This window comes from Eschrichtius robustus, chromosome 18, assembly GCF_028021215.1.
Source record: "Eschrichtius robustus isolate mEscRob2 chromosome 18, mEscRob2.pri, whole genome shotgun sequence".
Taxonomy (NCBI): Eukaryota; Metazoa; Chordata; class Mammalia; order Artiodactyla; family Eschrichtiidae; genus Eschrichtius; species Eschrichtius robustus.
This window is the reverse complement of record NC_090841.1, coordinates 47,075,855-47,091,859: the sequence shown is the minus strand read 5'-3', so window position 1 is coordinate 47,091,859 and position 16,005 is coordinate 47,075,855. Positions and strand designations below refer to the sequence as shown.

The 16,005-nt window shown below is 33.6% G+C and overlaps 1 protein-coding gene across 1 annotated transcript in view; it reads left to right on the top strand.

The window, feature by feature from the left end:
- DACH1 (dachshund family transcription factor 1) overlaps nt 1-15,292 on the top strand; it is a 412,059-nt gene extending 396,767 nt beyond the window's left edge. Inside the window, exon 11 of the mRNA XM_068526491.1 lies at nt 12,687-15,292. Coding sequence (XP_068382592.1) covers nt 12,687-12,724 — 38 coding nt within the window. The 3' untranslated portion in view covers nt 12,725-15,292. The remainder of the gene's footprint in view (nt 1-12,686) is intronic.
- Nucleotides 15,293-16,005: the final 713 nt, after the last annotated feature.

The window sequence follows — 16,005 nt, the reverse complement described above, 5'->3', positions numbered from 1 at the left end:
AAAACAAGCATTCCTGGTTGAACAATTTGGTATTGTCCAAGTGCAACTGAGAAATAGCCCTGAAATTAAGTAGTGTATAGTCCCTATGGTAGGAAAATAAAGATTTTATTATAAAGTAGTTTTGACATAATCCTAGATGAGTTCCTTAAATTCATAATGTTTCTTGAAATCTAACCTTAATTCAGGATATAATGATCTACATAGTGATATAACTTAATTTATTCATGTCACAATTGCTAGCGATGGGAGAATAAGGCAATACTGACAGTAACCACAGCCACAAGCTACTAATTTTAATGGAAATAGTGGCCTGTGTTACAATGACCCAGGGCAGAATTTCACAGTGGGCATGAAACATGCATATATCAGCATTTATCTTCCTTCTAAATATATGCACATTTATTATACTTAAGATGTTTATTTGTAGAATTTTTGTGTTTATATTTTGAAATTGTATTAAAGAAATTTGGCAATCTCATGGGATTTAATATATGCTGAAAACTAACTGAAACTTAAACATAAATTGTAAGTAGGTCTAGAGTGTTCAGATGTTTCCTGAAATTCTTTGTGTATACAGAGACAGAAAGTTTATAAAATGCCAAATTGTCTGTTAACATTGCATATTTTTGTGATAGCACATTTTGTCTTTTTTTCATTACTTTTCATTTTAGAAAGCATTTAGTGTCTTACATTTATTATTTTCTGTGGCTGTTTTGTTGATATTTTCCTGATCGATTTGCAAAGAATTATGTTTGTTTCCTTGGAAAACATGCAGTATGATAATATTGCTTCAAATATTGCAAGATACCAGATTTAACCAAAACTGAACTTAGCCAGTCACCACTACTGAACCAAAGATTCTGAAAAACATTACAAAGATTGTCTGATTTCTAGGTGGCTTTAATAGAGAGGTCTAGAATTTTTTTTTCCTTCTCTTTCTTTTCTTTTTTGATAGCTCATTAAATGGTAACAATTCCAGCAGTATGGAGCTATAATATTTCCTAGGATGGTTACTTCTGTCACATTGGATCAAGTGATTTGATACAGTCATTATTCTGAAACAAGTTTAATATAAGGATTAGACTACTGAAAGTTACTGTCTTTAATTCTGAGCAGGTCACCATATATCATGAAATAAGATCATCAATCTGTAAGGAATATCTATGTTTTATTCCCGATAGAATCAAAGTACCCTAAGGTAATACAAATAATTTCCACTTCCACAAAAATATATATATTTTTAAAAGAGCAAAACAAATCCTTTACAATTGTGAAAATAAATATTCTGTGATTTAAAATAACTTATTCCATTAGTAGCAAAACAGAGGTTTTTAAAATTTATTTTGGTATAGTAAGACAAGAAATATTGTACTGGGAATTATGCAACTTGGTTTTGCTGTTTCTGTGAAATGCAGGCAGACTTCCAGGAGCACTCACAAGGCAGCATTTGGCTTGGTGAGTTCCACAAGATGCAGAGTTGGGTTATCAATCTTTTCTGTGTTCTAAAAGAAAGCAAACTAAGATATACTGAAACACTGTAAGTCACAAGAACTGAAATATTTACCTGTGACATTGACCAGCACATCCTTCTTATAAAAGAAGGAGTATTTATTATATATTGTGGCACAACAAACTACTTTGAAACTTCATGGTTTACATCATTTATTATCTCACAGTTTCTGTATGTGAGGAATCTGGGAGTAGCTTAGCTGGGTCCTATGCTTCGGGATCTCTCTCAGGCTGCAAAAAAGTTTTGGCAGGGGCTGCAGTCATCTCTAGACTCAACTGAGTCAGGCTCTACTTCCAAGCTCAGTCATATGGCTGTTGGCATGCCTCGTGTCCTCAAGGGTTTTGTACTGAGGGTCCCAGGTCCTTGCTGGCTATTAGCCAGAAGCCATCATCAGTTCCTTGTCACGTGGACCCTTCCTAGGGCAACTCAGTACATGGTAACCTACTTCATCTGATCAAGCAAGTGAAAAGATCCAGAGAAAGAGTGTCTGCCAGCAGAAAGTCAGTTTTTTATAGTATCATCTTGGAAGTGACTTTTCATCGCTTTTGCCATATTCTCTTCACTAGAAGCAAGTCACTAGATAAAGCCCACACTTAAAGGGGAGAGGTATCTCACAAGGATGTGACTGCCAGGTAGCAGGGGGCATTGCTAGCCATCTTAGAGGATTCCTACCATAGAGAGCTATGCAAAAAATAAAATTGTCAAGTTACCTGGTGAGAATGGGATCGGACCAATGAGTATTATATAATTCAAATATTTTATAAGTTCAGGAATGTACGTAAAGGTAGACCAGATGTCCACATCAGTCTTTGATGGAAACCTTATCCCTGGTTCATGCTTTTTTTTTTTTTTTTTTTTTTTCAGGTCATCACCAAAATATATTCATGTGGTTTGGGTTATATATTTTTATATAAAACAGAAGGAAAAAAAAGGATATTTGATCTCTGAACAAGGATATCTTTTAAAGCCTGAAAGCAAGAAACTTAGTGATTGCTCAACTTGAATACAGAAAATTATTCCTTTTACCTGGTTCATGCTTTAATGGGCATTTGCCAAAACTTGCCTGATCAACTCTGTTTGACAAACACTCAACTGATTCTCATATTCTTTCTTTAGATATGATAATTCTGTCAACACACTTTCTTGTCTGTTTGATAATCTGTCTCTTTAATCTGTCCCTGCACATCTCTGAACTGATCCCTCATGTATTAGTTGTAGAGTTTAGTGCACAGAGAACTATCTTATTTAAGAGTTCTTGTATAGCATGTTAGTGTTCTCACCCACATGTGGTCTAAATACTTGATTCCATTGGATGAGATGTAAAGCAAAGCTATTCCCCACAAAAGTGCCATTTCTTTAGTTAAAAACAATTCTCATACTTATTGAAAACATTTGAGAGCTTTCACTGAAGTTTGACATTTGTTAAGTTTAGCACTAGAGCAGCATTTTGGTTCAGCATTGTATAAATGTTAAATCAAGCTCTAGATATTTATAACTTTATTCATTCACAATTACTTCTCTAAACAAATATAATTTTATTAAAATTACTGTATTAGTCATGCTATAAAAAAATAGAGAAACATAAAAATGCTAAACTTTTAAAAGAAAGATGATTTTTTTCTGCCAAACTTAAAAGAAAATAACTAGGCTCTGATAAGAACTGCCCTTCTAATTGCCACCTTTGGTTTGTTCTCTAGAGATAACACATACATTTTTTCTGAAAACTCAATTTATTCACTGCAGATTTTGCTTGTTTCTTGCAGTTCTAAAGGATACAGATGCTTGATTTGAAAGATCCTTGTTTCTCTTCTCTGCAGTATCTTATTTTTATCCAATAAGGCATCACTTTTTTATGCTTCATTTTTATTAAGCATAGTAGACAATTTTTCCATCATCACTAAGGTTCAGATATACCCTCAAATGATTTCCTTCCATCCCTGTGCCTTAGTCTTCGTTCTCCCAGAAATGAATAGAAGAATGGAGAAAGTAATAAGAGATTCCATTGTGCTTCTCTTTGCTGAAGTTGGGAGGTCTCACCTTCCAATCAGGACAAGGTAACCTAAGTGCAAAGTACCCCATTCTCACTTGATGGTACATTAACCTCTCTGATGGATTCTCACTTCTTACTAATGAATACTTGATTAGAACACACACACAAAAATACTTCACCATAGTAGACCTAACAGCAATATAATTTTTCTTTATTTACAGGAACAAAACAAAACTTTAACAATGTCTGTGTTCTGCTTTTTGTTTTTGTTTTTCATAAACTTTTAAAAGATAACCTGTGCTTCAAACAGCTAAACAGAACAATAGTTTCTTTATACCAGCAAGTGCACATTAGCATACACAGCCCTCACTAACTAACAAGTAATACAGTTAGGTAGACTTCATAAACTTTACAATTGTAAATTTACCATTCAAACATAATGGACCAATAGACCAGAATCCAGCTTATATGCATACCCTCAGTCCAGTAAGTTTCATGAATCTGAACCTGGTTTTTCTGAAGAACTCTATTAAGAAAATCACTAAGCATCATCTTACTATCTAATACTTGAATAAGAATTCTCAAAACCTTGCTCCTAAGCAGAAAACATATTTACCATGAGAATACTTCCCATATAATCAGTGAAAAAGTGTATGTGGATAGTGGACAGCGTAAATCTTCAGCTAGTTATGAATAAATACCTGATATTGGTGATGTATTACAATTTCATTTCACTTAGGCATACTTTTATTTTTTAAATTTACATTTGAAAAAGTTGTACTTATAGAAAAGTTCAAAAATATTAAAACTCTCATATGCACTTTACGATGATTCATTTATTGTTAATGTTTTATTCCATGTGCTTTATAATTTGCTCTATCTGCGTAGCATTTTCTGAAGTATTTGAGAGTGAGATGTATAAATCATGGTTCTTTACCTGTTATATTTACCCATACGTATTTCACAGGGTACTTATTAAAAATAAGGATGTTCTCTTATACATAAACACAGCATATTTATCAGCTCAGTAAATATTTCATTGACACAGTACTTTTATTCAAACTGACATTGAAATTCTAATTTTGTCATTTGACCCAGACATGTTCTTTATAGCATTTATAGCATTCCTGAATCCAAATTAGGATCACATTATATTAAGTTGTAATTTCTCTTTAGTCTTTTTGATCTTGTGCATTTCCTTGGCCTTTTTAAAAAAATTGTAAAATTGACATTTTTGAAAAAAACAGTCTTAAGAGAATGTTTCTCATTTTGCATTTGATGTTTCCTCATGATTAGACTCAGGTTGTGTATTCTAAGCCAGTATACTACCCAAGTGACGCTGTGTTCTTTTCAAGGTATAATATCCAAAGGTGCATGATATCCATCTTCCCCTCATTTTGTAATGTTACTTTGATAGTTCCTTCTGTATGTATTTACTGAGCACTTGCCAGGTTCCAGGCAATGTTCAAGGTGCTAGAAATACACAAAGTCATATGGTATGTTACCTACTCTTAAAAAGATTATAGCTAGACTTTAATCAATTTCTCTAGGATAGCAAAGCTGTATAAGTATTGGCATAGTGAAAACAACTTAGGAGAGGACAAGAGTTTGGATCCTATGACAAGTGTTGTAGCAACACTTAGGTCCTAGTAATACAATGTATGAGATCCAAACCCTATCTGCATGAGTATAGGCTGATCGTTCACAACTGAAACATTTTGTCAGAGGGCTAATTTTTTAACATTAAGTATATACTTGCCTGTTTCCTGTTGAATAGACAAGCGGTAGATAGTTGATGATGATGATGTTTTAAAAATCAAATTTGCTTGGTTGTAATCATGGAGATATGGTTTTAAAAACATTAAGTTCTTAAATAGATATCAGTTCATAGAACCACAGGGTCTAGATTTCTACCCCAATTGGGGAAGATCCTTGAGTTACAGAATAAAAGATCTTTAATACCCACTAAACCAAATTTATCTTAACCTTTGGTAGTAAATTCCTCTTTGCCCACAGACAGTATCAACATCATAGTTGAGCCTGAAGTTCAGGCAAAGGGACTCTTTAACATACTGACAACAAGAATGTCACTTCTCAGGAGAGCTGAGATACTTTAAACTGATCTAGCCATTTGGAAAATGTATTTTGCCCAGGGCTGGAGTTGGCAAAATAACTCCAACCTGGCTAAGATTAACCATAGCCATCTGTACATCTTCAAATGCCTTCTCTCCACATTCTTCAGCTCAGCTTTCATTACTGGTTTGTCTGTTTAGTTTCCCACTTAAAAAGAATGTGTGATTAGATCAGGCTGCCCAGCGATGATTCCTTCTAGCTCCCCGAGAGCTAAAGTCTAGTTCCACCTGCTTCAATTTGTCAAATTGTCAAAGTTCAGGTCTCTCCCCTATTAGTGTGCTTACCTAGAGTCTAATACAAAGTTTCTTCACATGTAAAGGACAGGGATTCACGTTCATTGCTTTTGTCTAAAAATGTGGTTACCTTTTAACCTATATATCATAACTTTAGATAATCCTCTGTTCTCAGACATGTTTTAAACTAGACTATGTTCTCTCATGCACTTTCTTCTTTGAAGAAAACTGAAAAATATTTAAAAGCAGTTCTCAATTATAAAACTATTTTTGTTTGCGATATTAGCTGCAGTCAAGAGCTTTACTTCATACTAGCCTTGTAATAAACTTATTATCTACTTTGATTTCAAATAAGCTGGACCATGCTTGGTCTACTAAGTAATCCATTATCTACTGCTTGTCCTAGTATGTTTGGCTTGTATAGACAGAATACCCTGGTTGATGTGCCTTCTTACACATAGTCCGTGCCCACTCTCTAGAATGGCACTGGGTGCTTATAGAGAAAGCATTCATAAGGGATCTGGGATTCAGTCCTCTCTCACTTTGACCCAGCTCTGTGGGCCTCAGGTTCTGCAGCTATCACCCTGAAATACCTAAAATTCAAAATCTGTTGCAACTTTTTCAGTTTTTACTTTTTCATTATATTTGAACACAACCTTGACTATAACTTTTGGAAATCACTGATACTGTTATTATCTGCATTTCATGAGAAGAAATGATATTTACCCAGTATTCTCTTGTAACAGAGCTTGTGCTGAACATCAATCTCTCTTAAAATATTTCTCATGTTAAATGTAGACTTTGTGTCTCTGCTTCTTTGCCTCAGCAGTAGCAGAATGTTCTTACTCTAAATATAAAATTATAAAAAAAGCAAGAAACAATATTTTCTTTAATTAGCTTCTTCCTTTAGGGGTTTTAGAAGAAGGGTTATGACTTGACAGAGATCCTTCCCATCTGTTCCTGTTTGTTTGCTTTTATTTTGACTTCCTTTCGTTGTCTTATCAAATATCACATGAATCATTAACATTTGTTTTCATCACTTGTTTTGGTTCCCCTTACTTTATATGATTAAGACATTCTGTTGAGAGAAGCTCAGGGTTACTATATTTCATATTGACCTAATATTGTTTAAGTAAATATTAAACTTTCTAGACGTATGATCTTATATGTTTGCCCTCTGTTATGTTCATATTTTCCTCAGCTCTGGAGGAGTGAGATATGGGCACATGCAACTGTTTTGTGAAAGCAGCAAACTTCATTAGATTACAGGTGTCTGGATATAAGTTTTGAACAAATAGATGCCATTCTTAATAACACTACTTTCTAACAGGAAATGTAATTTATTAAGCCCTTTGTGCTAAAGACAAGTAAGAGATCCTTGTGGATGTTTTTGCAAGGGAGTTCTATTCAAAACTGGAATATATACCTATTTGCCTACTGAGTAATACTTTTCAGTAACATACTCCCTTGTTAATGATTCCACTTAGTTTTCATACAATGAGAGCACTGGATTTCTGGTGTCAAGTAATTTGAAATTATTCCAATTTGTATGCCATCTTCTAATATAAAATCTCATCATATACTGTGATTGTTATTGAACAAACATCATTAGTTTTTTAAAGTAAATGATCAAGCTATTCAATACTTTAGTTTTATATATGGAATAAAAGCTAAATTATATATCTGTCTATGTGCATTAGATGTTACAAATAACTACATATAACAATAGCTGCAAAAACATTAAATCAGTGTATACGTATAACTGAATCACTTTGCTGTACACCTGAAACTAACACAGCCTTGTAAATCAACTACATTCTAATATAAAATAAAAATTACATTTAAAACAGAGCAAACTTAATTCACGAACACAAAACAAAACAGAACTGGAAATTTTGTGACATTCTGCATTTCTCCCTCCTCATCCACAGCTAACAAATAACAGATAGAATCTTTATATTTAATGGCCTGAGTTGAAGATTTCAACTTTAATGTTAAAACCTGAGATTCATTTTTATCAGGAGTTTAAAATTTTTTCGTTAACTATCTGTAGATCCAAATCTGCATAATAACAGTAAGCAGCATACAAAAATTCACACCTGCAATAAGCTATTCAGTGATCTAGATACTTTCTTATACACCAAATTAGAGCTGTAAACAACAAATCACAATGAACTCTGGAACTATTAGGAATTTGTAATCTAAATAGTTTCACTCAGTGCCTACTCCCACATGCTTTTAATTAGAAGAGACTTTTTAATTAAGTACTCCCATGCACAAAGTGTCACTTGATGATTTTTGTCATATCAGCCTCCCTTACGAAAGCAAATAATCGTTGTGTCAACGGAAGATATTTTCTCTGAAACCAAACTATAAGAATTTTAGTTCTGATTTCAAGTTGTTCAGTTGAGGCTCTGCATACTAAAAGGAAACCTCTGTTTTCTGAGAAAATGGTGTGGAACAGATTCACAAAGCAAGGAGACTGATGGTACCAAGGTGTCCAAGAGTCAGTCCCTTACCTCTGCAAATCAGAGACAGGGTATTTCCTCCAGTGATCTTGCAATTGCTTATTAGAGGAAGTGACATAACAGAATAGATTTGGGTTCACACAAATATCTAATCACTGCACTTCCATTCATTAGTTCTTTGAAAATGTGCAAGATAACTTAACCTTTTTGAGCCTTAATATCCTATTTGTAAAAGGCACTAAGAATACCTATTTTGTTGAGTTGTTGAGAAGTTTAGATTTAAAATCTATAAAGTGCCCTGAACACAATAGGTGCTCAGAAAATATTAGCTATACTGTTGATAATCATTATTGCCTTTATTGCCAATTTACTTGATCTTAAAAAAGTTCTCATCCGTTTGAGATATCAAGGAATGATTGTTTCATAAACCCTGCTCAGCATCAGGAAAACATATTTTTCTGTGGCCAACAAATGCAGAAATAAAGACAATATAGGAAATGGTGAGTAGGTGTGAGATTATCTAGTTAGAAAGGAAGTGTAATGCACAAAGGGCAGCCATTAAAACAAAACATGAATAAGCCTTTGAGTTTCCAGATGCAAACAACACACCTCTGAATAATGAAGTCTTAGCCATGAAAATACTCAGGGATTCCAGTAATCTCCATCCTGTGCTTGTTTTTACAGGGCCTTCTCTAGGGCTCCATCACTTTGCCTGCTGTTTGAAGAATAGGGGAAGGAAAGATTATTGGCACCATTATTACATAACATAAAAAAACATGGCACAGTTTGAATTATGGGCCCATGTATTCTTCCTAGCACCCTTGCCATTCAGCTTGCTCTCAGGTGGTTTGTTATCAGAAGCCTGAGATAAACCTACAGTCCCATAACTCAGAAGCCTGCTGGTAGCTCTCTGGGTACATCCATATGTGGTTATTTGCTGCGGGTTGGTGGGCCAATATAACTTCTCTGGACCAACATAAAATTACTTTAAACTTTTGTTTCTTACAGACTTTGAATTATCCATAAGTATGTTTTAATAAAGATGGCAAAATTATATGGTAGAATTGCCTTGAAAGTTAAGCTCCATAGACAAAGGGAAAGGGAGTTACTCTCTAGGGTCTGTCTATGCCTGGTATGTTTCTGTTTCCAGGTAATTCTAAGGCAGATAATCTCTGATGTCTAAGTGTTATTTAATCATGGAAATGCCTTAACTATAGCAGTTGGGATCTATTTTGTAGCTGGCATCTTTAATGCTTGATGCTTTTGTCCATCTGTTAGGAACATTAGTCAAAAATTTAAAGAGACATTTATTAAAAGTAGATTATTATAGTAGATCAAGTACTGAGCACATAAATATAATGTATATAATTTTTATAAACATGCTTTGTATATGATCTAAAGGATCTTATAAAATAATTATTCATGCTATAATTTTAATTAATACATTTTTATTTTAAAATTTAGTTTCAGACAGACTTTAAAATTTCTAACATGCTAAAGGGAATTATTTTTAATACGTAAGCATAAGTAATTGATTTCTCTGAAAGTTTAACATTTGCGACTGCAGTAAAACTTTTAAGGCAAGCATCATGCTGAAGCATTCTCCTTCTGATACTGATGGGAAAAGAAACATGGCTGCTGCTTTCGTGGGTCTCGCCATGTAAGAAGCTTCCCATACGTAACTTCAAAGTGAGACAAAGTGCTATGGAGTTAATTCTTAGGGTGCTTGTGTTGGAGAGTAAATAGGAGACTCTATATAGAGAAGTTTAATAGATGGGAGCAGCAATGATGTAAGCGGGGAAGGAGGAGGTACTTATCTTGAGGCATCTAGAAGGAATAACAGACCTGAATACTCCAAAGCAGTGCAGAGCTCGGTGTGCCATATGTAGAATGGCACACCATTCTACGTAAAGGAGAGCCAGGGACACTGCCTGAAGGAGAGGGGTAACATATAAGGTTAGAGAAGAAAGTCAGTACCAAATTATATAGCACTTGGGTGAAGAATTCGGCTAGTGGACCTTTTAAAACAATGATTCATACTTAATGAATGATTTCTATATATTCATTCTTTGCTACTACATTCCTTCTACTTAATATGCTATAGACATCACAGAAGATTAGAAAACAATTTTTCAAGACTTTAATTTTTTTCTTTAACAAATATTTTTTTTTTTTTGGCCATGCCCTGCGGCTTGTGGAATCTTAGTTCTGCGACCAGGGATCGAACCTGGGCCCCCAGCAGTGGAAGCGAGGAGTTCTATCCACTGGACCACCAGGGAATTCCCATAATATTTTTTCTTTAATGTACAAAGATTTTTTAAAACTCCATAGACAGAAATGTTAATTTTGAGAAAATAATTTCTTTTCCTCAAGTATTTTGAAGGACTTCACTGAATAAAATTTGAATTTGGGGGAAATTGAGAATGTTTCTCTCCCCCCGTCTAATCCTAGGAAACATTGTCTATTTAAAAAAAAATAAGAATGAGAATGATATCCTCAACTTAAGTGAATACATGATAGAAATATTGAGATAATGGGAAGGAGAGAGAAGTAGGGATAAATTAAATAAGGACTAAAAATTAGAAAATTTTGGTTAAAAGCATCAGTGTTCTACTTCTTTGGTTATTTCTATTACTAAATTTTAAAACAATTTAGTTGCTTTTCTTAGTAAAAACATTAAGATCAAAATTATCTTTTAAAAGGTCCAGTTTTTAGCCACATGATACTAAGAATATGAAAGAAAAGTTTCAGTTTATTTTTATAATATTAGTTTATTAGGTTTATTTATCTACTTTGTATAAATCACATGAAAACTGTATCTGATTTATTCATTCAAACACATTTTATTGAACATATACTGGGTGCTTAGACTACATTAATAAGCCAAACAGCATTCCATAACATCCTGGAAGTAATAGTCCAACTGTACAAACTAGGCTAAGCTAAAACATGTTGTAGGGGCTTCCCTGGTGGCGCAGTGGTTGAGAATCTGCCTGCCAATGCAGGGAACACGGGTTCGAGCCCTGGTCTGGGAGGATCCCACATGCCGCGGAGCAACTAAGCCCGTGAGCCACGACTACCGAGCCTGCGCGTCTGGAGCCTGTGCTCCGCAACAAGAGTGGCCGCGACAGTGAGAGGCCTGCGCACCGTGATTAAGAGTGGCCCCCGCTGGCCACAACTAGAGAAAGCCCACGCACAGAAACGAAGACCCAACACAGCCAAAAATAAATAAAAAAATAAAACATTTTGTAGGAATATAAAACTTAGGCACACCAATATTTCTGTGAAGTAGAAAAATAGTTTGACATTGGTTTTAAGTTCCTTACTAATTACTGTATCTACCACAGATTATATATAAGCACTCAATTAGCTTAACGTTGAAGGTGAAATCTGCAAATATTTAGACTCTCTATTTCCTAAATTTACTGTAGGCTATTTCTATTTCCTTATGTTTTAATTCTTGAAGCTATCATTTTGCAAACATTTACATTGCAATATGCATTTAAAAAAATTTTTGGAAAACTTTACTTTTCTGATTACCTTCTACTGTAGATATTAAAACGTGAAATTTAAACATACTTTATACAAATATTTCCAAGGTTTAGAGCACACCACAAAGTGGACAGTTGGGAGAGTGTTACATTTGGGAAATAGGCTTATGTTTTGTTTTGTTTGTCCTCTGGATTTTTAATGTCTTACTTTTGCTTCATTCAAGTGGGTTTATTGAAGATTTGATTTACTTTTCTTTTTCACATAGCTGTGTGTTTCTCAATAGGTAAAAGCTGAGTAATATATTAATATTTAATTGTTCATTTAATCTCACTTCATGGTGGAAAGACTATATAGTTCATTGATATTGATGAAATAACCCAAGTGGCTTTCACATAAATAGCAACAAATGTGCACAACAGTTACATTACACGGTATATTTAACAACATCTCTAAGAAGTAAGATGGGAGCTCAGTCTTTCCTGATGGAGATATATCTGAGTGCATTCAAAGAAAATTTGGTTCTGCAAGCTTGGAGGAACTAATTGTCATTCAACAGAAATCAGCTAGCTTTGCATATCAGTAAAACACATACACACACTCATCTATTTTCTGAGTGCTCTGTACTGATATCAAAATAGCAAATATATATTTATGAGAACTAGAAATGTTGTATTCTTTTCAGTCGCTTAAATTCAATGTAATTATGAAATTAACTTTGAGAATATGTGAAAAATGTTACTTCCTAAATAAGTGAAGATAGAATAAAACCCACAAATTTTATATCAGGCTATGTAGTTTTTATATTCACATTTGTCCCCCAGATGTCATATAAGTAATTATTTTTTGTTGTTCATTTTTAGATGGAAGACTGTATTTGAAAACTACTGTCATGTACTGAATCTTTCCTGTTGAAGAAGTCCATGTTATAGTAAAGAACTTTGCAGTCAGACATTCGTCATTGGAAAGTTCGGGAAAAAAATAAAGTCCTTTTAAGGGAACTTCCTCAATTTTGTGTATTAATGTTCTTTAAAAGTTTAAGTATTCTACAAAAAAAAAAAGTTTCCTTCATTGATTTTCACCTGTGGTTCATACCAGAGACCTGAGAATGTTTGTAAATGTACAAGTATCAAACTTCTTACAGTTAATAATTGCAACTTTGCTGCTGGACACTTGTATATGGAGTCAAAGGCAGGTCTCAATAAGACCTAGCTTTGTTTTTTTAATGGAATGAACCATTTTCCTCTTCTGAAAATTCTGTATCTGAGCACATCAAGAGACGCTTGTAGCACTGGTCACCCAGACTTACAGAATTTTGTCCTCCAGAAACCAGCAAGAACACTTGGAAATGAACTTGTAGGGGACATAGAGGATTCCTAAAAAATCAATAAATCAAAGAGTAATATTCTGTTACATTCTATTTTAAACTCTCTAATTGTGGGTTTTCTCCTGAAGATTTTTGTTCATGTACTTTCCAAAAGACCAACAAATGGATATTGACAACAACCCCGTGAAATAACATTTTGCATACCTGAAAAGAAGCATTGGAGATAAGCCAAAAGGTTTCACCGAAGGTCTTTTTTCCTTAAAAATATATAAACGTAACATGTTTTCATTCCAAACTGGTAGTGGTATATAGAATTTAAAATGATCATTATGCTTCTTCTTCAAACTGTTGGTCACATGTACAGTATATAAACATAAAACATACAAGGAAGGTATTATGTATGCAGTAGTATACTAGAGTTTAGGAAAATGAAAATTTTAGAAAATACGTTTTGTCACCCTGTTGGTCAGAAAGACACCTTTCTGGTTTTAACGCATGCAGGCATGTAAATATTTGTCTGGAGTCACAGTATTAATGAATGAGCTCTTAAGCATCTGGTGACATCAGAACTCTGTGTCAGCCACTTTTATTTGTATATTGAACCCTAGTTAGTGCCCCAAACTGCACTATTGAGAATGGATTGTGGCTGAACAGTAAATCAAAACACCAGAAATATTTTTATATGTTAATGTCATATTATGTTAATGTTGCTGAAAGACAAAACCTAACAAACCCTGGATCCTTGATGTATCAGTCCAATACCATGTAGCGCTGAGTGATAAAGTTAAAATGTGTTGTGTTTCCCACCCTGGTCAGAGGGAAGGGTGCCTACGTGTTATTTTCACTGTCTTTTTGAAAGTTACAGTATGTGTTTTCACTTTTGTGCAGATAACTGGAAGTCAAGCTGCGAACAGGGCTTATTACACGCTGAAGTTACCTTCTCTTTGTTTTTACATATTTGGAGTTACACCTTTAAAGACTGATACGTGAATCAGTATAGTTGCTGGACATTTTATGATTTTGCTGTCATCTTACAATTTTATGATCATAACATTATTTATTACCATAAATAGCAAAATCTTAAATGACCAAGAAAACTAGCTTAAAAATGTTTAAAGATAGTTCTCATTGGGTATTAATGATTTGAAAAGAAATTAACATTATAGATACACTGGCACTAAGCTTCTATAGTTTTTTAGGTCTTCCTTGCAATACTGGAACATGTTTCTTTTGTGTAGCTCTCTATTAACCAGCTAAGACCATTTTTAATGCAATAAAAAGGTTATATATACAGTTCCTATTTTTAGCTTGCTTAAAAGGGAGCAATATTTTTATTTAAAACACTGTTAGTAAATGCTTTGTAGAAACTTGGTTTTCTAAGCATAGTTCTTCCATAACCTTCTTTTGTTATTTGAGCACAAGAGATTCTATTCCTTGTTGTATGTATCTCTTGTTTTTCCCTGTATGCAGTCTTTAAAGGATTACACTTAAAATCAGAGGAACTTGTGGCAAGCTTCTGAATCATACATTTTCTGAAAGTTTTTTTAAAAGCCTACAACTTCCATAAGTAGTAAAAATCAGCCATTGCTCTGCTTCTTGCATAGAGTCACCTGTTAAGTAGGTTAAATAGTTTTAAAATACATACTTTCCAGACCTTTGGGAATGTTTTAGTGTTTGGTTCGCTATAAAAGGAAATTTTAGCAAGGATTAAAGAAAAAAGCTATCAGCTATATGCTAAGAGAGAATCTTACTAACATGTTGTAAATATTGCAAGTCATGAAATGTTATTTTAAGTCTGTAACTTAAGTTTTTTTCCCCTTTATTAGTTATACAGGTTGGTTTCAAATTTGTTTTTTGGTTTAAACAAGTAAAATTGTGCCCATTTTATGGTTTCCATGCTTTTGTAATCCTAAAATTATTAATGTCTCGTTGTTCTGTATTATAACCACATTTGCGCTCTATGCAAGCCCTTGGAACAGAACATATACTCATCTTCATGTAGGACCTATGAAAATTGTCTATTTTTATCTATATATTTAAAGTTTTCTAAAAATGATAAAAGGTTATTACGAATTTTGTTGTACAAAATCTGTACAAAAATCTGTTTTTACATCATGATGCAAGAATTGGAAATTTTTCTATGGTAGCTAGTTCTTTGAGCCTGGTTTCAATGTGAGAACCGCGTTTACTGTTATTGTATTTAATTTTCTTTTTCTTTTCAACAATCTCCTAATAAAACTGTCTGAAATCTCCCTGTGACTTTATTTACAGTTCTTCTTTATTAAATTTTGTGAAATGCGTAGCATAGAAGGAATATTCACTTTCTAATGGGAGGCATCTCAAAACAACATAAGTCAGCTCTTTACAATGTGAAGGGAACAATGCTCAATGATTTTATTTAACATGCAACTGCTTCTATCTCTAATATGAATTACTGTGGTGAAAAACATCATAAAAGCACACTCTGTAGTTATTGTTTAACAAGCAGATTTTCCATATTTTGTTTCTTGCCAGCTAAGCAAACTGCCCACATATACATGATTTATTTATGTACATTTCTCAGTTTATGAAGCTGTTATTTGTACCTTTTTCCTTTATATTCTTATATTCCCATGATTCTTATTTCACAAAGCTTTGTGCTGAATAATGTAAAGTAGACATGTTGATGGAACAAAATATATTATTCCCATATCTATAAGAGTGTAGATTTGTAACTCTAACTCAGTGTTTTGCTTTCAGTCTCTATCATTGGAAAAAAATGCCTTTAGTAACTTTGCAATTCCAATAGCCTTTAATAATATAGAAAAGTTTTAATCAATCCAAAATGCAGCACTCAAAGAAATATTGGGTTACTA